Below are 24,467 nucleotides of genomic sequence, written 5' to 3'. Positions count from 1 at the left end.
ACTTCCCTCTGCAATTAGAATGTTTATGAGTTTTGTAATTGCTAATGGAAGAGTCAATCACAGAATATTGAAAGTTAGTGCAGCTTCTGTGGATGGGAAGAATTTTATACATGGATTCAAAATAACTATGCCAATCTTGGGCTGCCCATCTAAATTCCAGAGACTTCATATTCTTACGCAATACCATCTGATGTTTTTTCCCATCCTTTATAGCTCAACTAAGGGATTTGGCGTGGCAAAGATTGCACTGCTCACCTTTATCTCTGCAGTTATTCTTATGGCTATCCTGGGGAATCTGCTGGTGATGGTGGCTGTTTGCAGGGACAGGCAGCTCAGGTGAGTCTGTGCATATGTTAGCATCAAACTATTTGGCAGAATGAGCTTTTCAAGGGTGGAATAGTTCAGTTTCCAGTGGGGAGAGAAAAATGTGAAAACAGCTATGAACATAAACAACGTGATAAAGAACATTCTGATTTTCCCCATCCCAGCTATTAGAGTGACGTCAAACTTTTGATTGTTTGCAATGTGTCTGAGGTTAGAATTTATATTACAGGTGTATGATAATTTTATTATCCAGTGCCTGCTTTTCTAGAACTCATATCCTCATCAAAACACATAAATCATACCGCAAATGCCAAAACAAGATTTAGAAAGATGCACTCAAAAGTGTTTTTCCTTTATCCTACCTTCTTTTTACAAATACCAACTAAGGACTTTACATTGACACACTACTTCAGAGGTTTGACATGGTATAATGTTCAGCTGGTCATAAAACATCTTATGTTAAGTGTTTATTTCAGAGTTATTAAAAGTGTATGTGTTGGGGGGGAGGGGAGGATTGATTGCAGTGAGTTAATATAAAAATGGAATCCCATTTTAGCTTGCCCAGTACCCAAGAAGCAAGACTACTGCTGTGCTCATGCAGCATTTCTAAGATTTCAGGTGAAAGGTCCTAAGTTAGTGGTAGAGATCTGGTATTGCTATTTAAAAAGATCTCTGGCAGAAAGGCTGAGAAGGACTTCTGCCTGAGAAGTTTGGAGAGACACCTTAGAGCATGGCAGAAGGCATATGCAAACATCGCTATGAGAAATAGAATGCTGAACTGGATGGACTTTCTGACTCAACTGTTGGACTTCTCTGTTATGGAGGCCACCAATTGCTGTAAATGTTGAATCGATTTTTTTGCTATTGTTCTATGTTACAGCCCCTAGTAGCAAATAAAAGGATTCACTTAGTTTCACTTTTGTTTCAGGCACAGTGTCTAATAATAATAATAAAATCCTTGCCTGCAGAAATCATAACTAACAGAGTAAAAGAGTGTTCAGAATATTTCCCTTCTGTAGTTATTTTGGGTCTGTAGTGCTTGAGGAACATACTATTTATCAAATTTGTTTAATCAACTTGTAAAGCAGTTTGACTTTGCAAACAGAACTATGAGTATAGAAGATTTTAAATGGTTGTGAAATTTCTCTAGACAAGTAAATATAGCCTGAAGGAGTAAGATATGTCTTCTTGAAGTTAATTAATTAACATTCTTTTTATGATTGCTATGCAAATTTAAAAGATAAATCCCCCAAATCAAGTGCAAGCTTAAAGATCAATTATTCATGTGATAACCTTTATGCAATGCAGACAACATGGTATTTATGTGTAGCATTTTATTTAATTTATTTGATAACTGCTTTCCTGCTTTCCTTTATCAAATAAACCCAGATTACTAACACTATTAGCAAGTTAGAACAAACAACGGAGAGAAAGGGCAGCTCTGTGTCAGGTTTTCTTCCTCCTTGTTCTGTAATACAATTTACATTGTACTCTGATGTCATGACATCGTGCATTTTCCAGCCCCCACACAAATAGCAGCCAATGATCTAGAACAGAGATTGGGAACACACTGTGCGATGATGTCAGTAATGGCTGCAGGATATGTTTTACTAGACATTGCAAAAGGGAAAATGCTTCAGTGACAACAAGAGGCGGTTAATGGGCATTCCTTCAGAGATGTGTTTGTTTTTCTGTCGGTTCCCACTACCGAAGAGACAAGCAGCTGCAAGTTAGAAAAGTACTTTTCTCTCTGACAGTAGGAATTGCTGAAAAAGCAACAAAGAAATCTCTTCCTGAGGATATTGTGCTGTTCCTGTGTGTGAAAGGCAGAATTTCTGATCCCAGTCAAAATTTCCAAGTGTGCAAACTTCAAAAAATTATGTTTCCTTTGAAGAAGCCATTACCTAGATATAGTTATTGCAGTAAGAAAATTTTTAAACAACTGGGGGTATACTAACTATAATGCATGTCAACATCAGGATGAAAATCTTAGGTCACACAACATAGGGGGGAAATGATACCCACAAGCAGAGCCAGAAAACAATGAAGAACACTAAGTCTGTGTGACAAAGTATTCTTCTTTATACACACTTTGACAACTGCTAAGAATAAAAGAGCCGTGATGGATCAGACAAAGGGTCTATCTAGTCCAGCATTCTGTTCACACAGTGGCCATGTAGCTGTTGACCAAAAATCTGCAAGTAGGACACAGGTGAAACAGTACCATCCTGTTCATGTTGCCCAGCAATTGGTGTACATAGGCATACTGCCTCTGATACTGGAGGTAGCACATAGCCGACAGGTCTAGTACCCATTAATGTGCATATTCAACAGACTAGATGTAAGTATCTGATTGCTTTCATGTATAGAAGAGTGAATTCCCTATGGGATATCATGTCTGAACAGACACACACCACATTGGATTATAAATAATCAAGCAGGGATTTGATTTACAAAGTAATAAAATAACAAGGGATGGACATTTTATAATGCAGAAGGCAAAACCCTCCTGTAGATTGTTGACTTATTTTGCTTGATGCCTTCTGAATCAATAAATTTGTGTCCCTTGCAGGAAAATCAAGACCAATTATTTCATAGTTTCTCTTGCCTTTGCTGACTTGCTAGTATCAGTTTTGGTGATGCCATTTGGAGCTATTGAACTGGTTCAAGACAACTGGATTTATGGAAAGATGTTCTGTTTGGTTCGCACATCTTTAGATGTCCTCCTCACTACAGCATCAATTCTCCACCTCTGCTGTATCTCACTAGACAGGTAGGAGCAATGAAACATATTAAAGCAAGTTCTGTTGTTTTAATTTCTCTTTGTTGTTGCTACTGTTGCTGCTGCATATCATGAGTTCCTGTGAGAAAACCATTGTCTGTAAGGGCTGCAAAGCAATGTTCTATGTTAAGAGGTTAATGTGTGCTAGGCCTCAGGCCCGGCATCTGTTTTCAGTGACAGGGCTTAACTCTACAGCAACCTCCCCCAACCTAGTGTACTACAACTTTCATCATCCCTGACCATTGGTCAGGCTTCCTGGGCATGATGGGAATTACAGTGCAATATATCTGGAGGGCACCAGGATGGAGAAAGATCCTCTAAATCAGGGATCTCTAAACTTTTTGGGTCAGTGGGCACATTAAGAGAATGTTATGGGTGCTATCACAAAATGGCTGCGCTGGAGGGACTTGCCCATTCACATAGTCAGAAAATACCCTTTTCACAGAAGGCAAACTGGTGAAAGAAAAGTAACTTTTCCAATAACCAAGTACAAGGCAGAAGTAGGATCTGAACACCAAAACCACTCTTTTGAACTCACAGTTTTCTGCTCCAACATCTATTTCACAGAAAGCAATCTGATGGTGCTCAGAGACAAATAACATGGCCAAGAAACTGAGTACAAGGCAGAAGCTGGGGTCTAAGCTCCAAATGAGAAACAACATATTTGCCCTACAGTGGTGCCAAGGCATTATTGGAAATAAAGCCAGCATTGAAAGCTGGCGCTTGACTTTACAGCATGCCAGGGTTTTATTTCCCATTAAAAATCTAAATAAAAATAAAAATAATCTGGAGCAGGGGGCTTGTTGGGTGGGTGCCAAGAGGGGTGGGTGGGTCTGTGGACACATTGGTTCCCATGGACACCCCATTGGAAACCCCAGCTTTTAAGTCTAGGATATAGGAATAGAAAGTAGAAATGAGTGGAAGTGTCCTTGATTGTAGAGTGCATTTCCTTCACAAGTCCCCACACTTCAAGCTTTAGAAAGATGGGCTTCTTAAATGAGAAGGTGGCAATTACTCACAGACGAGAGTCCAGGCAGGTCATTTCCTAGAAATGTAAGTACAGTCTACATATGCTCTAGTCCTGTAGCAACCACTGAATTTTGATTTGACTGTGGAAAAAAGGTCCAGTAGTACTGTGGCAAGGCTTGGGAATCTGCATGAGGCGCTTCATGCATACATTAGACTCCCAAATACAAGTTTGCAGCAAATTTTAAATCTGAATTTCCAATTTTTAACAGCATCTCTAACCATCACACACACACCCAACCCTCTTAGAAATGTTCCTTGTGGGCTGACAAAATTGTCTGTTAAGACAATCACATTGCTTGTGTCTTGGTAACAGCTGGAAAGCAATTTTAGCCAATAGTCAAGCATATCTTAAGTACTGAGCTACGTAGCTGGAATTCATGGTAGTAATTTGCCAAAGGTAGTAACTTAGCTCCTTCTGACTTTATAGTCTGAAGCTGCCCTTACAGCCTGGAATGCTGGATAAGAATCGTGCTTTTGTAGGATTCATGCTTCTCTTACTGGTCTGGTTTTTACTATTTGTTGTAGTCCTCCCGTAATCAGTGCCCTGGAGCAAAAAAATTGAACTTGGCTTCGTGCTTCCAAGGCTTATCCTATTCCTCAATACAGTTCTCCTAGTTTCTGACAGTAGCCTTTTTGTAAGAAAATACATGCTACAGTTCACAACATAAGAAAGTAGAATTTGCAACAATTTTCTTGCGTGCCAGTGTTTCTAGAGCAATAGGTTTTTTTGTTCCTTGTAGTGCTATGTACATTTCTCCTGTTGTCTCCTGAGTTAGGATTAGGGTTCATAGGAATGCCACAGTCACTGGTTTCCATGAAGGCAAACCTCCCCTTTTGTCAATACAAATTGGGCAAACTAAGCATGATGCAGAAGATTCATGACAGAATCGCCTGCATTTAAAATACCATTAAATCTGCCTTGTATGGCTGATTACTCAATGTTGTTTTTAGATATATGTTGTCCTTGTGTATACTGTTTGTATGTTTTATGTCAATAGATTTCAAACACTATTTTTTTTAAAAAAAAATGTAATTTGATGTTTATGATTTTAACCTTTGTGAACTGCCCAGAGAGCCTCAGCTATGAGGCACTATAAAAATGTAATGAATAATACATGCATACATACAGTAAACAACATTCAGGCCTTAGCTAGACCTACCTGTTAGTCCGCGACTGAGGGTAAAGATCTAGTGATGGTTTTATCGCAAGATCCCCCCTCTGTTTACACGTGGCACATGACGACCTCAGAGGGTCCCAGCTCCTTGCGAGTAACCTCACCCGAGACCACGGAAAAACCGGGCCTAAAGGGGAGGGTGAGATCCCAGGGCAAGGGAAGGATCATCCCTCTCTGATCCCGGGATCCCCTGTGTGTCATGTGAACACACAGGGATGATCCCAAGGATCGCACAGGGATTTCGCCCCATCTAACTATGGCCTCAGTTTGGATCAGAACAATAGTGCTGAGGGAGTAAAGTTTTAATGTTTTCCTCCATATTGTTCCTCCACCCAATGTGGCTAGAATGTTGGATTAGGAGTTAGAAGATCCAGGTTCTAGTCCCTGTTCAGCCATGGAAGCTCAGTGAGTGTCTTTGGGCCAGTCACAGATTCTCAGCGCAGTGTACTTCACAATGTTGTTGTTGTGAGGATAAAATGGAGAGGACGGTGAGTAGGATTATGTATGCTGTCTTGGGCTCCTTGGAGGTAAAAGGTGGGATATAAATGCAATAAATAAATATATAAATAAATATTAAATTAATCTTTCTAAACTACCCAAAGAACTTTAGGTATCGGGTGGTATAGAAAAGTAATGAAAGAATAAATGAGTAAATGTTGCTCATAACAGCTTTTGTCCTTCTTTGAAGATTTTGTTTATGGATCTTCTGTATCACATCTAGCTGGTCAGCAAAGTGTCTATCAATGAAGCAGCAATGGAGGGAAAGGGTCTGCAATGGAGGAAGACAGGTGCACTCCATTCACCCGTTGGTGAACGTGGTTGAAACAGCACACTGCCATAGCTGAACACAAGTTTGAAGCCCATTGGCCTGGGGAATGCAAAACAATGAGCTGATCACTGGAAGAGTGCAAATTTTCTTAACACTTGGCATTGAATAGTTTTTATAGTACTAAATGAGAACTCAGTAGATGCCAACAGCTGATATTTATTATGTGAAGTCTTTGTTAAGGTGCTATAACCCCAGGATGAGTATAATGCCTGTACAATGTTGGGGCAGAATTCCAGTGTTCAGGAGGAAATTTTAAGGCAATTCCCAATCCCACCCCAAATAATCTATAACTGATCAGAGGTAACCTTGGCTCTGGGACATAACAAGCAGTTCTACAAAGGTAGCTCTCAATATAAGTCATCTAGCATTTCTTCTTATGTACCTACAATGTATTTTCTTTGAATATTTTGTGACTTATATAACCTGCTAACATCCTTTGGTTAATGATAACAGCCTTTCTCTAGATGCCTAGATGAAAATATATGACTGCTTTCCAGTACATAAAACAGAGCCATAATGGTTTGGACATTAAACACTTGTCAATATGCTCAGAATGAACTCATGAAAACAGGGCTGAAGCCATTACTTCATTAAGCTGTGCGATTAGTTTATTAATGGCTTGCCTCCTAAATTAAAGAGAGCTTCATTTCATCTGTGCTGGCCATCTGGGCTCTCACACATCACTGACAAGAGCTGTCCCCTGCTGGTTTCTTTTACTGGCAGAATCTTTCGTTATTTTCTGCTGATAGAAAGACCAAATGGATGACATGGGGCCTCCTGGGTCCCCTTGTTTAAGGCCAGTAAATGGGAGCAGGAAGTAAAGGGACAAAGCATCTGCACAAAGTTTCTTCCTCCACTTTTTGTCCCTCCCCTGATTCTAGTGAGGCTAATTTGGGGGTAGCCAAGCCCATCTGTCTGCAAGAATTATATAATAAGATACTGTGAGTTGGCACCTCCCTACATATATGTAAACTCTCTCTAAAGCCGCAGTGCCAGAAAAGGAGAGAGGTGCCTTTCTGCCTGGCCTGGCCTGGATATGGGGAGGTCATTGCAGGTGGGGGTGGGGTCTCGCCATTGGCAGGCCACGAATGGTGCCATGAGGCTGGGTGGGGACTGGATCTAATAAAACCATTGTTGCCCCTCCCAGCCTCCCTTGTAGGCAGTGTGAGCTCGCTGGTCGCCATTAGGGAGCCGATCATGAGGTTTCTTTCCCGCCTACTCCATATTGTAAAACTGGCTGGGAGTATTAACTAGGTTAATCTGGTTCATGTTCTATAATTTGGTCACATTTGCTGTTAGGCTGGTAGGTAAGGGCTTCCAGAGCAGGGTTTGGGGTTGGTGAGCATTCGTAGGCACTGTTGCGGTGATTGCTAATACCTGATGCTCCCAGCTCTGAGCCCCGTGGCCTAGATGGTGAGACAAGGGTTACCTTTGAGGCCAACCCTCCTTACCTACTTGTAGCCCTATGGCATGAGGGGGAGTGTCCCTACCCCAAAAGGGGCAAGCCCATGGGATGGCAAATTGCCAGGCATCAATCCACGGGCCGTGAATGGCTTGCCCGATTCAGGAACAGGCCTGTAAACAGGCTTTACAAGGATGCCCTGTAGGATTTCCCCCCTTTACAGCACTTTAAATAAATACTTAATCCCACTTCTGTGTCTCATCTCGTTATTGCTTGACCTCCACTCACTGCAATCCCAAACTGCATGGAAGGTTGTAGAAGTAATAATTGTTGGGATACATTGGGCTTTTCTGTTTGTGTTAGAATTAGTACTACTATTTATTTATTTATTTATTTATTTATTTATTGCATTTTTATACTGCCCAATAGCCGAAGTTCCCTGGGCAGTTCACAAAAATCATCCAGGTTTACCACATTTTCTTGCTAACAGTGTCTTAGAATCTGCACAGAACTGAAAGAAGTACCCAATTTTGTACTGTAGGATATTGGAAACACAGTTTCTTAGAAGATTAATCCCATCTCGTAATACCCATTAGTTACCAAACATATATCACTTTTGTATAACTCAATGGAACATTCAGGATATCATATGTAGAGCTGTATGTGTGTTCTTGTTTACTGGGCATTGCCACTACAAGCACATTTAGGAGTTCCTGCTCAGGCAAAGCATCTAAAAATATATATATATTAAGGGAAGCAAAAAGAGTTTTGATTACACCAGTGCCATTTCTCAGAGGGGCTCCACACAGCCCACATTGATGCCGGTTATAAGTCAATCTGTGTAGTGGATACAGCTGCTTCTCACCAGCACTAGATGGCCTGCTGGTGTTCTGTGGCTGATGGAGTTTTCTCCATTCAGGAAACAATTGATAAGTTCTGCGACTCAAGCTGTCACTGGATTTCATCCAAAGTAACATTTTGATGCAAATGTTGAGATTCATGCTTAGGGAAAAAATATCTGAAGAATTTCAATAGGAGCAAAGGGAGTTTTGATAAAGACTAGTGACAGTTTGAGGGGGAGGGGTATCCACACATCCCTAATTTGGGGGGAAGGACATTGTGACTATGACTGAATTATATGAGATTGTGAGTGGATTGTTGGGATTTTGTGTCTTGTTGTAATACTCAAACAAATTTGTCCTTGCACCATTCTGTAGAAATTGGTCAGCACCTAAGTGCTGCTTAGATGCAGATATGTGTACCAGTTTCTGCTCTTCTAAGTCCTAGAGTTCCTGCCACTCCCACCGACTTACTTTTATGAAGAGTCATAATGGGGGGAACGCCTCCTTTTAAAATCTCCATGTGTTTTATGGGCTGAATCCCATGTTCAGTTCTCTATAGATCTTTGCAGCCACAAGGACCATTTTTGGATAATGTATATGACATCATCCTGCAGACTGGTCACATCTTGGCAGAAAAGGAGTAAACATGGTCTTATACTTCCAGTTGTAAATCTACTAGACAGGAAACATTTCAGTTTGCTTCTTTGTTCCTATCCAGAGACTCAGAAATTAATCCTGAAACACCATGTGAAGTCACGAATAAGGGGGAAGCATTCAATGATAGGTGGCACTGAAACAGTACCAGCAGTGCTGTGTAAGAGATGCGTTTTTTCACCCAAATAAGTATGATTCATGCAAGCATCTAAGACACAGTTTATCCCCGGCACTGTACAGAACCTGACAGCCAGGTTCTGCATGAGCACAGGCACTGACAAGGTGCCACATGCAACCTTTTGCCCCCAGGGATTCTTTTGACAGAAACACTTCTGTACTTTATCCTTTCTACCTTCTTAGCATTTGTTTCCTTACGTGTTTCTGGGTTCAAAATTCTGTCTTGGATTCTGTCATTTCACTATTTTACAAGAACACATAGCTTTTTGCAGCACCCACACTGTCTAAATGTTAGAATCTTCTTTGAAAAAAAAGATTTGTTTGTTTAGGAGTAGGCAGGAGGTGTTGATTTATTAAGGTTTTATTTGATAATATATAGTGTCTGTGTTCACTGCTGCCTTTGAAAAATTCTCTCAGCTACAGTTAGAGGAATCTAGCAGTGTCCTTAAGTGAGGAAACAGCTGAAATATAAATATGCCTTAAAAGCAGAGAATAAGAAAATTCAGAGAGTGGGGGATGCAGAGAAACAATACTATCTTGTCAGAGCAGACCAGGAAGTCTACAAAGAAAACACTCCATTTTCCACAATGCTAGATCTTCAATGTATCATCATCTACCCTAGCCCAGGATTTAACCTTGTATGATCAAGATCACATGTGCCAGTGCCCAGCCAGAGTAGAAATAAAACAGCTATAGCACATTTGCATGTCATTGCAGCAGATAGCTCCAGATGATGAAAACATATGGATTAGTAATGGGTGAACCACTTCCTAGTCTCACAGCTGTTTGCAGTGTCTGTGTGTGATTTCCATCTCATACACAGCAGTGAAGGAAATGCTCCACTCTCCGTATGCCACAATAGTGCCCCCCTACACACATACACTTGTAAGTAAAGAAAACTGATGACATACCTTCACTCTTTGCATTCAGTATGAGACACAACGACTGTAATACTAGGAAATAGGGGTGTGCATGGACCCCCCGCTCCGCCCCGCGGGCCGATCCGCCCATACTCCACTCCTCTTTGCCGCGGAGCTCCGGCTCCAAATCGGAGCTCCGCAGTGAAGGGGAGTGGCGCCAGGTAAGGCCGGGAGAGGAGGGTGGGAGGTTTACCAGGCCCTGCCGCCGTCGCTGCCCATGCGGCGACGGCGACAGAGCCCAGTAAGGGACCAAGGGAGAGGGGGGCCTTACCTGCCTCCGTCGGCGGTCTGTCGGCATCTTCAATTGAGCCTGCGGTTGAACCAGGAAGTCTGGACTGCTTGCGGCCCAGACTTCCTGGTTCAACCGCGGGCTCAATTGAAGACGCCGACGGACTGCGGACGGAGGCAGGTAAGGGAGAGGAGGGCGGGGGGGGGGTTACCGGGCCCTGCCGCTGTCGCCACATGGGAGACAGCGACAGCGGCAGGGCCCGGTAAACCCCACTTACCTTTCCGGCGGAGCTCCGGATCGAGGCGAAGGATCCACCTTCACCTCGATCCTCTTCGCCACGCTCCGCCGGCCCCCCAATCCTCTTCACCTCCGCCTTAAGGGCAGGCGAAGCCCCCCGCTCCGCTTCTAATTCGCCGGTCCGATTAGAAGCGGAGCACATCCCTACTAGGAAATGTATGTAGTCCAGCTCAGCTCAAATATATTTAGAAATGAAATGTGTCTTGAATGATGTGAGTGCCTGGTTGGCATTTTTGCAGCAAATGTAGGACTTCCTTATCAGTAATATAAAAACACTTCAAAAAGAAAATAATATTAAATATACAGAGGATACAGTGGACCAATTGTGAACTGCATCCACATTTTTCATAACCCAATGCCCTCTTGCATATGGTAATGTTCCTGTTTGCAATAGCCTAAACTCAGCCTCACTAACCTTGTAGGACAGTGGTGTTGACTGTGGTGTGTGTGTGTGTGTGTGTGTGAGAGAGAGAGAGAGAGAGTCAGGGTGTAGGTGTGTGTGTGTGTGTGCAGATAGACATGTGAACAGAGAAATGCAACAGTGGAAATTGAGAAACAAGAAGTATGGCATCTCAAGACACCACTTTTATAGTAGTAATTCTTGCTTTAATAGTTTGCTTAACAGTTAAGCCTTAACTCAAAGTGTCATTTGCAAATAATAAAAGTTCATAAACCTGTGGAGCAGAACTGTCTGGCTGAATTGTCTCTTCACTGCGGTTAATTGGAAACATTTCCAGATGATTTCCATATCATTTTGCTCCTCCTGATTCAATGTGTTAATTGCCAGGGGAATTTGCAGTCCTTTCATTTCCTCATTTCCCTCTCTGTCTAATCATGTTCTTTTCCTCTTGCAACAGACTGTAGAGTGAAAACACTTTGTATGCTATCTCTGAAAATATTCTCTGCAAAATGCCGTTTCCTTGCTAGCACAACAACCAGCATTATCCAGCACTCTCCAGTAGGGTCTCTTCAAATATAAAATAAATAAATAAACAACCTTACAGGAGGGAGACCTTCTGACCCAGTAAAGACAGCAGCAAAATACTGTTGCTTGTGGAATGGACCTTCATCAGCTGCGCTCATCAAAAGCAGTGTACTCACACAGAAGCAAACAGCCACCACTACACCACACACATGCACACACACGCACACAATCACATGGAATAGGACAGTGTGTGTTCTTTTCAAACTGAGGCTTGTGATTGTCGCAGTAAAACAGTCAAATCTGTCTGCCTAAATTTGCTTCGGTGTACTGTAACTTGGAAAGATCTACAAGATAATATTGCGATACATTAACTAATGTGTGCTTGCTGATTTAAAATCTGCTGGGGCTGTTAACATTTTTACTTTTCTCTTTAAAAAAAGCATAGTGTGATCCTGTTATTCTATGACAGATATGCATATGGATGCCAGGCATGTTAATTGACATAAAGCATGCCTATAGCTTTAAAAGGAGTGTCTCACCTTTGCAGGGGCATTGGCACCAAATTGCAGGGAAGGGCCACATCTTGCCTTAGCTCTCTTTCAGCTACTACTGGCTGTAGGTAGAAAATCCTAGTTCTTGTGACTTAACCCTCAGGAGCCAAAGCATCACTTCTGTATGTCTTGCTTATGTTTGTTGACTTCTGCTCAAACTTTAGCTGGCTACCATCTAAAGCTGGTATTACTCTACCTTCCCTACTCATTCAGCACTCTCTCACAGCTTTTGAAGTTTCACCTGTTATTTTCCTGGAAGAGTAGGGACTTGCTGGGACTTGCAGGAAGTAATCCCTACACAGTCTGTGACTCACACTCGGAACTGGTAGGCTTCATAGTGTGAGTCTATGGGCCAGTTTGTATGTTACGATAAGCAAACCTGAAAATAAGCCACGGTAGGTTGTTAGTTCGCTAACTCATGATATTCCTGACAGACAATCAGGTGCTCTGTGGCTTGCTGTGGATTATTTTACCCATAGTTTTCCTGCCAGCTCCTGGCATGTATTCTAGGGTGAAAACACAATTGGGGTGCTGATCACTCAACCACAAAGACTCACATGTGAAATATAAGATAGACACAATATATTACAAATGTGGGAATTTCAATGATTTCAGCAGGTGTCAGTTGTATGCATGCAGCACCTGGTAAAATTCCCTCTTCATCACAAAAGTTAGGGCTGCAGGAGCCCTGCCTTCTTTTGTAATTGGTCACTACAATAGAATAGAAATGTTTAGTGGAAATAAGAGTAAAATGAACAATATGGTTTGAATATTTTTCAAGTTAGAATGTACCTTTATTAGGGTGACCATATGACCCGGATTTGCCCGGATATGTCCGGATTTTTGTTGTAAACCAGCAGATCCGGGAGGGGGAGGGGAAATCCAGGTTTTTTGCAAAGAGCAGCTCTAATGGGAATTAACAAAAATGCTTATAACTCCGTCATTTTTTAAGATAAAGACATGAAACTTGGCACAATGGTAGCTCTTAGGAAGGGCTTTAGTCATACCAAATTTGAAACAGATCTGTTCATCCACTGATTTTTTAGGAATTTTTTAAAAATTAAGGTTTTAAAATTATTATTTTTTAAATCGTCATTTTTAAAGATAAAGAGATGAAACTTTGCACCATGAAAGGACTTAGGTAGAGCTTTAGCCACACCAAATTTAAAACAGATCTGTTCATCCATTGATTTTTTAGGAATTTTTTAAAAAAATAGGTTTTAAAATTATTATTTTTAAAATCATCATTTTTAAAGATAAAGTGATGAAACTTTGTACCATGATAGGATTTAGGTAGAGCTTTAGCCACACCAAATTTGAAAGAGATCCGCTCATCCATTGATTTTTTAGGAATTTTTTAAAAAATGACGTTTTAAAATTATTATTTTTTAAACTGTCATTTTTAAAGATAAAGAGCTGAAACTTAGCTTTTAGGTAGAGCTTTAGCCATACCAAATTTGAAACAGATCTGGGGCCAGTAGCAAACCCTGTTAACAACAACAGCAGCTTGCAATGAGTGAAGAAAAAATATTTGAGGGAAGGGGAGAATGTAACACTTTTTATACTGTTGTTTTTATACTGTTTTTATGTTTTTTAATTTTTTGTATACTTTTAATGTTTACTATTTTTAATTGTTGTAAACCGCCCAGAGAGCTTCGGCTGTGGGGCGGTATATAAATGTAATAAAATAAATAAATAAATAAAATAACACAAAGAGTATAGCAAAAGCTTCAAAGTACAGCAAAACCTACAAAAGTAGGATTGAGTGAAGTTAATTTCAGATACATTGAATCTCTCACTTGTTCTTTATTTCAGTGATTTTAACATTAAGATGTTATGAAGAAGAGATTTGTCTTAAATGTGTGCTGTAAAATCAGACATGTGACCAAGTCTATGTTCGGGTGGGCACGCCCCCTTGGTGCTGGACATGCCCCCTTGGGGGCAACCATGTTGTCCTCCTTTTTGTTTTCCAAAATATGGTCACCCTACCTTTATCGATTTTAAAGTAGAAATCACCCTTGGAATGGCAAGATATATTGGGAAATTCGCTTTCAGTAATAGGAAAAATACTTGAACAAACGTATTTAACATTTTGTTAGAATGTTGATGTATATTAGAACAATTTAAAGGATACACAAAGTAAAATGGGCTCAAGATATGGGGAAAATATATCCGTGGATGTCTAGGAAGAATTTGTGGGAAAGTGGACTTCTTAAAATAATGATGATGAAGATGATAGAGAGAGAGCTGTTTTAAGATGTAAGTCAGATGGTATAGTATTTTGTATGTCTGAAATGAAATACGTAGAAATGGCAGACCAAATTTCTGGAAAACAGAGATTGATCCCCCACCCCCAACTTAAGGTGCATATGTTGTTTGGTGAAGAATTATTGAGGATATAACATGCAACTTGATTCTGCTCTTGTGGAAATGGCCTTAAAGAGCATTGCTTTAGGGTAGCCTTCCCCAAGCTAATGTCCCCCAGAGCTGTTGAACTGCAACTCTCAATATCCATGCTAGCTGGCTAATGATGGAAGTCGCACACCTGCATCTCTAAAGGCATCATGTTGGTGAAGGCTGCTTTAGATGTTTGTGCCAAAATATGTGGTCAAATGCTTGCAGTGAGAAGAATATTGACCTTCCTCTTCCACTGTGTTCCTCGATTTAAGTTAGGAGCCCTTTTTAGAGGAAGACTTGATGGACAGGTCCTGGAGAGCTGTTCTGGATCCTCCAAACCACTATAAATTGTAGAATGCTTATTCTTCATGAGGAATGAGCATGTGGTTACCCAACAGTATGGACGCGGAGTAAAGAACTGCTTTCCCACGCTTTGGATGCAGAGGTCCATATTCTTCATGGCTGTTTTTAGTCTCTCTCTCTCTTCATTGTCCACACCTTATTTCAGTAGAGAAGAGTCTGGCTCCTGTTAAAGCTGAAGGCACACTTTCTAGAATTGTACATTTAGGATGCAATCCTATGCATGTTTAGACAGGAAAAAGGCCTACAACTCCCAGCATTCCTCAGCCAGCATGGTAGGACTTTTTTCTGTCTAAACATGCATAGGATTGCATCCTTAGTGATCTAATGCACTCATAGGTATGATTTATGTGGGCCAAATGTAAAAACCAACAGTCAGCAGTAAACATTTTATCTCTTGGCAGATTCCCTACATGGAAAGCTATATTTCATTATCTGTTCCCACCCCCCCTATCTACCAGTAAGTACTAAGTTGTGCTTAGTATTGAATGTGGTGAAGAGCCTTTTATTCCTACCAGCATGTGACCACCTGTGCAGAGCTTTCAGCTCATTTCGCATAAGTCACAGCAGGAGAGGAAATCTCTGTCAGAGGAAAGGGCCATTAGAATGTTCCTCAGAATCCTGCTTTCCTGTGGTTCAAATAATGACAGCTGCCTCCCAGTTTACCAAATATTTACATTTTTAATGCTAAATAGCCTATCCCCAGAGGAGGGCTATATGGAGCCCTTTGGCTTTTGTTTCAGTTTTTCTGCAGAGAGCCATTCACACGGATGATATTGTATGCACAGTAATAATGACAGAAGCCAGGATCCAAAGAAGTGTGTGACTGTTTTGGACTTGGGTTTCTCAAACAGCCTCCCAGCCCCACATGCTTCCTGGCAAACTGTTAGAAGCCAGTGTTAAATTTGTTTCTCTCTTTCGACTTTGCTGAGGTGCTCTTCTTGAATATTAGAAATTCCAGAAGTCTTCACACCAATCGCCTAAGTCGGGACAGATCAGAAGCAGAGCAGGGCCATGAGGGGTGAGGCAAATTATCCTTTTTGGTTCATGAGGTGGTTATTATTAGCTGGTTATTGCTTATTGCTCTCTGAGAAGTGTCAGAGAGAACTCCCTCGGCTCTCCTCCCTTTATTTATTTTAATGTTTTTATGCTGCATTTCATGGCAGGAAAGCCTATTCAAACAATTAAAATTAAAAAGCACACATAAAACACTAAAAGAGCAACATAAACCAACTCTGGTAGCAATCCACAGGAGGAGGAGAAATCATAAGCAGTGACAGTTTAACAACTAGACATTTTATTTATTTGTTTATTTAAAACTTTGGCTGCCTTTAAGGGTAGAATCTGCTTAAGGTGGGTAAGGCATCTTTAATTTATGTGATTTTAAAGTTTTAATCTGGACTTTATAGTTTTAGTTGTAAATTGTCCAGAGAGCTTAGGCTGTTGGTCAGTATAAACCTGTGATAAATAAATCAATAAATCAATAAATAATAAATTTGAAAAAATATATAAGGCTATTTTTAAAAACAGCTGAAAGGGCCCCCAAGGGTACATCCTGTGGAAGGAGGTTCCACAAAGATGAGGCCACTATTGAAAAGACCATGCCTGCCAATTTGAAGCTAATGGTGGGCCTGTGAGCAGGGCCTCTGCAACTGATTTTGTGGCCGGGGGGGTTGTGATTCCATGCCCTCCCACCAAGATGTGAGACAATAAAGATGTCTGCCATGCAATCCACACAATTTTATTCAATAAATAGACATCTCTTCACACCTGAAAGAAGTATGAATGCTAGGTGCTATCCTTTAAGCTTAATTAGCCTAACAAAGCAAGGCAGTTGCCTATCAATTAAATGGACAGTTCCCTGCCATGTCCAAAAGGGTTTTACTAGACCCCTCTTTCAGGGAGGGTCTTGAAGCTGTAACCTGTGCTGTGTGTTAGTCTGCCCTCTTGACACTGCAGCAGATTTTGGGATCTGTCAATTTTGATGTTCCCTCTCCCTCTGACAAAGAGTTCCCAGGGCTAGGGAGGATGATCTCTTAACCTGGGCCTACTGTCCAATAAGCTTCTGGGACGATTCCCCCATGACTCTTGGAGAGTCTTTATTGTCTTCCCCAACTTCCTGTCTTGGCTAGTCTACTTCTTCATCTAATCCTGATCTTGACAGTGGGCAGGTTCATATCAACTCAGTACTGTGCAAAAGTCTTAGGCCACCCAAGAAAATTATGTTTAAAGTCATTTATCTGGGCATTAGGTGCTTATTTGCTTGGAAAAATGCTACATAACATTAGAATAAATACAAATAAACATTAGTACAATTAAACGTAACAAGTATTCCTTGTGCTTTCCAAAAAGTTATTGGTATCTTGTGAGATGGCTAGAAGAACACAGGTTTGTTTCCCAAACCTCTCCCCAGCCATTCAATGTACAGTTTCAATCCATGTACTGAATGCATTAAATTCCATTACCAGCACACCTGATTCAGCTTAATGAGGTATTGATTAGCTGAAACAGGTGTGCTGCTGGTGAAATTTAACAATGGAATGGCTGGGTGCCTCGAGAGGTTTGGAAATGGCTAAGCTAACACAGTTTGACAGACCTAAAATCATAGTTTTGCATCAACAAGGCAATTCTCAGTGAGCAATAGCTTGCCTAACCAGATTTTCAAGATGTTGTTCAAGCTGTCATAAAGAAATTTGAAGAAAGAAAATGTAGTGGAAGACCCAAAAAGCTGTCTGCATCTGATGAGCAGTTCTTAAAGGTCACTACCTTGAGGGACAGAAGGAAATCCAGTGAAGTCATTACTCAACATCTGGCAGAGTCATGTGGCACCAAAGTACTGTAAGAAGAAGTACAGGGTGTGTTGCAGTTAAGAAACCATTCTTGCAGAAAGGCAACAAGCAGAAGAGACTGAAGTATGTGAAAGACCATAATGCATGGAGCGACAACCTGTGGCTTATGGAGCGATGAGTCCAAATTTGAAAACTTTGGTTCACAAAGACACCAATGACCCTGTTCGGATGACATGCTAAGCACAGTGGTTAAGTATTTTGAGCTAAACATTATGGCTTAGTGTGTCATGTGAACCATGACTTAGCATCTTGTGTGAACCATTTCTAACCAAGGTAGCTACAAAACCATGGTTTAAACACATTCACTGACCATTTGCCTAACCATGGCTTAGCATGTTGTCTGAACAGGCCCAATATGTCAGAAGAAGAGTTGGTGAGAAGTACACTGATGCCTATCTGCAGCCTTCTGTAAAACATGGTGACAGCTCTGTCATGGTCTGGAGGTTCATTTCAGCTGACAGTAATGGTGATCTGGTCAAAATCATTTGAATTATAAATGCTGAGGAATAAACATCTTGAATCATCATGCTGTGTCTTCAGAAAAATGACTGATTAGAAAGAAAAGCACGATAATGACCCTAAACACTCAGCAAACACAATTAAGACCTACTTGGAGTGGAAGTATTAGATTGGCCACCTCAGAGCATTAGATTGGCCATTTCAGAGCCCCGACCTCAACATAAATGAAGCTATGTGGGATCACTTGGACAAAAAGTAGCCAAAGTCAAAAGAAGAGTTATGGCAAATCCTGTAAGAACCTTGGAAGAATTTACCACAGGACTACTTGAAAAAACTACACAACAGTCTGCTAAAGAGAATTGATTCAGTTTTACATTCTGAGGGAGGCCTCACAAAGTACTTACTTGTTTTAAAAACAAGAAGTTTTTGATACTTTTCATTGTATTAATGTTTCTTTGTGTTTGATTCGTTAAATAGTTGTTTTTGTTTTTAACAAATAAACACTTACTGTTCAGATAAATGGCTTTAATTTGCATTTTTTGGAGTAGCCTAAGACTTTTGCACAGTACTGGATATAGTTAGAAGATTATTGCACCAATTTCAATTCAGTTTGCTTAGTATTCTGACTAAAACTTTCAGCCCTGTACCACTTAAATCAATGAATCTGCACTTAAAGGTAAGTAGATAATTCCAGAGCTTAGAGAAAAATGTGGAAGCAGGTTACTGAAGGCTTTCTTCTCACTTTAAATTGTTGCGATAATTTCCATCCACTATTTTTGTGTTCTGTCAAATCAGAAAAGATTTGTCTGATCATGGAAATGTAGAAAGATGGTAATAATTTCCCCACCCACAATTATGGGCTTATTAGAAAATCATTGATAAATCATGGAAAATATGCTTAAAAGGGAAAGGGCTATGCTGTATTTGAAGGATAGTAGAAGGGGTACAGAAGATCAGTCATACTTAAAGCAGTTCTGGCCTGTGAAATGTGGCACAAGTATTTGGCACAGTTTTCCATTTGTAAAACTGAAGTGAGAATATTCTCTCTATGCTATTTGGTTCTTTGTGTCCTGGGATAAAAGACCATTACAGAACAATATTTTAAAGATGATTTAATATGAATGGGTTGAAAGAGGTTTTGTTCTGTCTGTTCCCATTATTCAGAATGATTTCATTTTCTTTCCTGTTCCAGGTACTATGCTATCTGTTGCCAGCCACTGGTTTATAGGAATAAGATGACTCCATTGCGTATTGCTCTGATGCTGGGAGGATGTTGGGTAATCCCAATGTTTATTTCTTTTCTCCCTATAATGCAAGGCTGGAATAGCATTGGCATCGTGGACTTGGTGAGTAGATTCCAGTTGTCTAACGTGAAGTAAATTCCATGTCAACATTAAAAAAAAAACAGATTTTGTATTGCCCAAAGTACCTTTTCTCTTTGAATAATAGTATTCCACCTTAGAAGTTTGAATAAGAAGCTAAAAACAAATATTTAGAATTGCCATTCTTGATATTGCCAATCTTGGGGGCAGAAGGGCAATTTCCTTCCATGTCTAGGAATGAATCACCTTCTCTTGTAAAATCTGAAGCAGCTGCCCTTTATTTTTACCAAAATGACTCTTTGACCTACAGTTAAATTCTTGGTGTTTGTTCTTTTCCATTTCTGGCTCACTGTGATCTGGATGATTGTTAGAGATGTGATTTTTATTTGCTACTAGAGTTTACAGAGCTGGCTCTAGAGATGACCTCCAAACATATCCTGTGGCTCTATGAAAACATTATTATTCTGAATTCAAGGACAATGGAAGACTACTCATAGAATCCTAAATCTGGAAGGGTCTGTAAAGTTTTATATTCAGTCCCTTGCATTGAGTCATTTCAAAGCGATTGATCTTCTTCAGTTCATTCATAAAAACAGAGCTGGTTCCGCATTGGTTTGTGATTTGTTGCATAGTATGCAGATTTAGGCTTGCTTATTTTTTATAAACCTTATTTTCCAGTATGCCCTTTCCCAACCCTATTTCTTAAAATAACAATAGCCACCCTTTCCAGGGTTTTAAGAAAGTCTTTCTGCTAGAAGGAAACACAATTTTTTCACCTCTTGTATATATCTGCAGACCTACACACCTCTCTCCATGGTCCTGATGGCATCTTCCTTTGTGGTAGGACCATTAGTACATAATAACATTCGTACATAATGTCAGCTGCAGAACTTAACCTGGCACCTTTACTTTCAGGAGTTATGGTTGATTTTATTGTTAATGACCTATTTCCCCAGTCAGCCACATTTATTTATTTATTTATTTTATTTATTACATTTTTATACCGCCCAATAGCCGAAGCTCTCTGGGCGGTTCACAAAAATTAAAACCATCATAAAACAACCAACAGGTTAAAAACACAAATACAAAATACAGTATAAAAAGCACAACCAGGATAAAACCACACAGCAAAATTGATATAAGGTTAAAATACAGAGTTAAAACAGTATAATTTAAATTTAAGTTAAAATTAAGTGTTAAAATACTGAGTGAATAAAAAGGTCTTCAGCTGGCGACGAAAGGAGTACAGTGTAGGCGCCAGGCGGACCTCTCTGGGGAGTTCATTCCACAACCGGGGTGCCACAGCGGAGAAAGCCCTCCTCCTAGTAGCCACCTGCCTCACATACCATTTGCCTCACATACCATTTGCCTTTCAATCCAGAAGCATTTTAGCATGATGCAGGCATAAAAAATGAGCATTCTGAACTATCAGAAATTAAAATGAATATGTAAGTAAATAGTGACAACAGTGCTTTGTATGCTGACATCTAGGTCAAACAAAACTGAAAGTCTTTGAAGGACACATAAATGCTTATGTACTCACTCTGAAAATCTGCTGTAATCAGTCAGGGATACTGAGTGATTGACAAAGCACAGTGGCATCCAGACTGCCTCCGAGAACGCTTTAGCTAACATGTTGTTAAAGAATAGTTTCTGCTTCTATTGATTTCCTTTCCTTCCATGGATTTCCTTTCTTTCCAGTGAAAATTTTCTTTTCAGTTCTGTGCATTGACAACACACCACCCCTCATAATAACAGATCTTTAAATTGATCTTTCTTTCCTACTACTAAGTTTGCTGTCAACAGAGCATGAGCAACAGTGATAACTCTTTTCATGAGGCTCAAATCTGATTTTCTGTGCACATACCACTTTCTATTCATGCACCATTAAGTTTACAACCGCACAACTACTACAGTTGTCAAGAATGAGATGGTTTTTTAAAAAATCGCCTTGCCTGTCACAGCCAGTGCTATGGAGAGAATGCTGGGCAAGCAGAGGAACATTTTACCCACCAACCACTGACAACTATTACTATAGGGTTAGTGCCACATTTCTGCAATATTTCGCTGATGAAATTTAAATTTCCCTAGCAGCCTATCAATATCTTACTTCCCTTCTTTCCTCTTCTACTGCCTTTCTATCTCCACACATACAAACATACATGCACATGCATGTGTGCACCGATGGACATGCACACACTCATACACATATACTGAATCATTTGCAGTGTGGCTCATGAGCCAGCAACATCAAACACATTTCTACATTGTGCAATTGCTCACCCAGAAACTGATTATATTTTAAGTTGGCCCTTGTCCCAATATTTAAATATCAGAGAATAACCCTCTTTCTTTTTGTAGCAGTTCAACGAAATGACGCACACAGAGAAAATATTCAAGAGAGATAATTGAAATAGAAGAACAAAAATTGGATAGGAAAAATCATAGTTATGAAAGAAACGTCGGATACCTGGGAAATAAAAACTAGGAACAAAGGTTGCTGGAGAAAGATCTAAACTAATGTGATGTTAAATTTTATTCTATAGGTTGGCAAATGAAACACACACACACACAGAGAGAGAGATTTAAATAGCAGAGAAGCTATAATACCCCCTACCTTTCTTTGCTCTTTTGTTCATCTCCTCAGATAGAGAAAAGGCAGTTCAACAATGTGTCCAATGCAACGTACTGCATATTTATGGTCAACAAGCCCTATGCCATCACCTGCTCAGTGGTGGCTTTCTACATTCCCTTTCTGCTAATGGTGCTAGCTTACTACCGGATATACATTACAGCCAGAGAGCACGCTCACCAGATACGAATTCTACAACGTGCAGGGGCACCAACAGATGGAAGGCCGCGTCACCCTGATCAGCACAGCACACACCGTATGAAGACTGAGACTAAAGCAGCCAAGACCCTCTGTATCATCATGGGCTGTTTCTGCTTATGCTGGGCACCCTTCTTTATCACAAATGTAATAGACCCATTCATAGGTTATGCGGTTCCTGGTGAGCTATGGACTGCTTTTTTGTGGCTTGGATATATCAATTCAGGATTGAATCCCTTCCTTTATGCATTCTTGAACAAGTCTTTCAGACGTGCCTTCCTCATCATCTTGTGTTGTGGCGATGAACGATACCGAAGGCCTTCCATCTTGGGGCAAACTGTGCCCTGTTCCACGACTACTATCAATGGATCAACTCATGTGCTAAGGTGAGTGATTGTTCAAAACTGCACCTATTTTGATCAGGGCAGAAGGAAAGTTAATTCCACTTTATCCATAACTGGGGTGGGTGGGAGGATGTTTTGTGGTATGTTCTCAAGCTGTAAGGGCTAGGGTTTCATTAAGGAGAGCTAGCAAATGCATAGTTCAATCAGTTAATAGCAGCACCTCCAAATTATTAACTGGAAGAAGCTGCTGCATAGTTAATGCCATGCAATGTGACATGAGTTCAGTTTTAAAAATTCTTTTTCTAACATGAATGCCTAAACACATGTTAGGGAAGAAAGAGACTTGATCCCCCCCCCCATTAGAGCATAGTACCATTTCGATGTTGAAATGTTCTTTTTCGTTAGAAACGTATTTTTGAAACATATGTTTTCTCCTTTATTACCCTTATCTTTAGTTTGGCAGAGGATGTATAAAGGACTCAATACTGTTTTGATTATGAGATGGGCTGTGCTGAAATCATTGTCATATAAAAAGGTGTTTGCATTAACGTAATTGCCCTGTTTTAAGTAAGAACATGGTCTCAGATTAGGGAAGGACCTTGTCAGTGTTGCATTGTAATGTCAGCATGGCTACAGGTATAGTAGAAATATCCTAATTTCCATTTATTTATTTAATTTCCATTTTTCCCAATAACAAAAAAGTCAGATTACATGATAAGATTAAATTAAAATAAAATAAAATCAGTCACAATGTAAGCAGCACAGGAAACATGGCAACTAATCTGGCACTCTCCATATGTGTTGGCTATTAGATGGGAATAATGGGAGTTGTAGTCCAACACAACCAGAGGGCCCCAGGTTGAAGGAGGCTGAAATACAATAATATGGGCAAATCTAAACTGCAAAATTGAGAATCTAAGCTGCCTGGGAGAGAATGAATGCCTCTCCCTGGCACTGAAAAGATAACAATGTGGTCACCAAATAAGCCCCCTTGCAGAAAGTATTCCATAAGTAGGGTGCCACAACTAAGAAAACTCTCTTGTAGCCTTCTGCCCAGACGAGAATTGCAGAAGATAACCTAAGGCTCTAGCAGGGACATATAAGAGGAGACAGTCCTTTAGGTACTCTGTCCCTCAGCCATTTAGGGCTTGAAAAGTTAACACCAATGCACATGGAAATGGACTGGAAGCCAGTGCAACTGACAAAGCACTGGCATCACATAACCATATCAACCAGTCCCCTTTAGTAGCTCAGTAGCTCTATTTTGAACTGAAGGAAGTTCCCAGACCATTTTCAAATGTAGCCCAACCAGGATCTCTCTGTTCAGGCAGGGTCTCAGTTGGTATGTCAACCAAAGCTAATAAAAAGCTCTCCTAGCCACGAGGCCACCTATAAATGGAGTTTCATAGTGGAGTATAAGAGGAAATGGAGGCTGGCAAAGCAGGACATGTAAGGACAAAAAGGAGGGAGAGAGTCAAGGAAAAGCAATGAATGTCTTCATAGGCAAGAGATCCCAGTCAAAATAATATACCACGTTTAGTAGAGAGATATTTTAATTATATAGTCATAGATCCATAAAATACAGATGAGATATCAGACTGCAGATAATATAAAAAACAGAAGAAAGCATAGTACAGTGCCAAGGTTGTATGTATGGTTCAGTTTACATAACTTAAAATAATTTGAACTTTTATCTTGATGGCCAGACTTAAAAAAAGATATATGCTTTTAGTAGTATACTTAACTCCTTTCACACAAAATTACAAAAGA

General features: G+C 40.3%; 1 protein-coding gene across 2 annotated transcripts in view; it reads left to right on the top strand.

Annotated features, from left to right (window-relative positions):
• Nucleotides 1-24,467, top strand: part of HTR4 (5-hydroxytryptamine receptor 4) — a 215,296-nt gene that overhangs the window by 117,643 nt on the left and 73,186 nt on the right. Inside the window, exons 3-6 of one of the 2 annotated variants that reach the window (XM_063120593.1) lie at nt 214-336; nt 2,897-3,097; nt 19,394-19,547; nt 22,171-22,739. In XM_063120593.1, coding sequence (XP_062976663.1) covers nt 214-336; nt 2,897-3,097; nt 19,394-19,547; nt 22,171-22,739 — 1,047 coding nt within the window. Of the gene's footprint in view, nt 1-121; nt 337-2,896; nt 3,098-19,393; nt 19,548-22,170; nt 22,740-24,467 lie in introns of those variants that run through there. The other variant, XM_063120591.1, reaches the window with a different exon arrangement.

This window comes from Elgaria multicarinata, chromosome 3, assembly GCF_023053635.1.
Source record: "Elgaria multicarinata webbii isolate HBS135686 ecotype San Diego chromosome 3, rElgMul1.1.pri, whole genome shotgun sequence".
Classification (NCBI taxonomy): domain Eukaryota; kingdom Metazoa; phylum Chordata; class Lepidosauria; order Squamata; family Anguidae; genus Elgaria; species Elgaria multicarinata.
The sequence above is the reverse complement of the archived record's forward strand: the minus strand, read 5'-3'. Positions and strand labels throughout refer to the sequence as shown.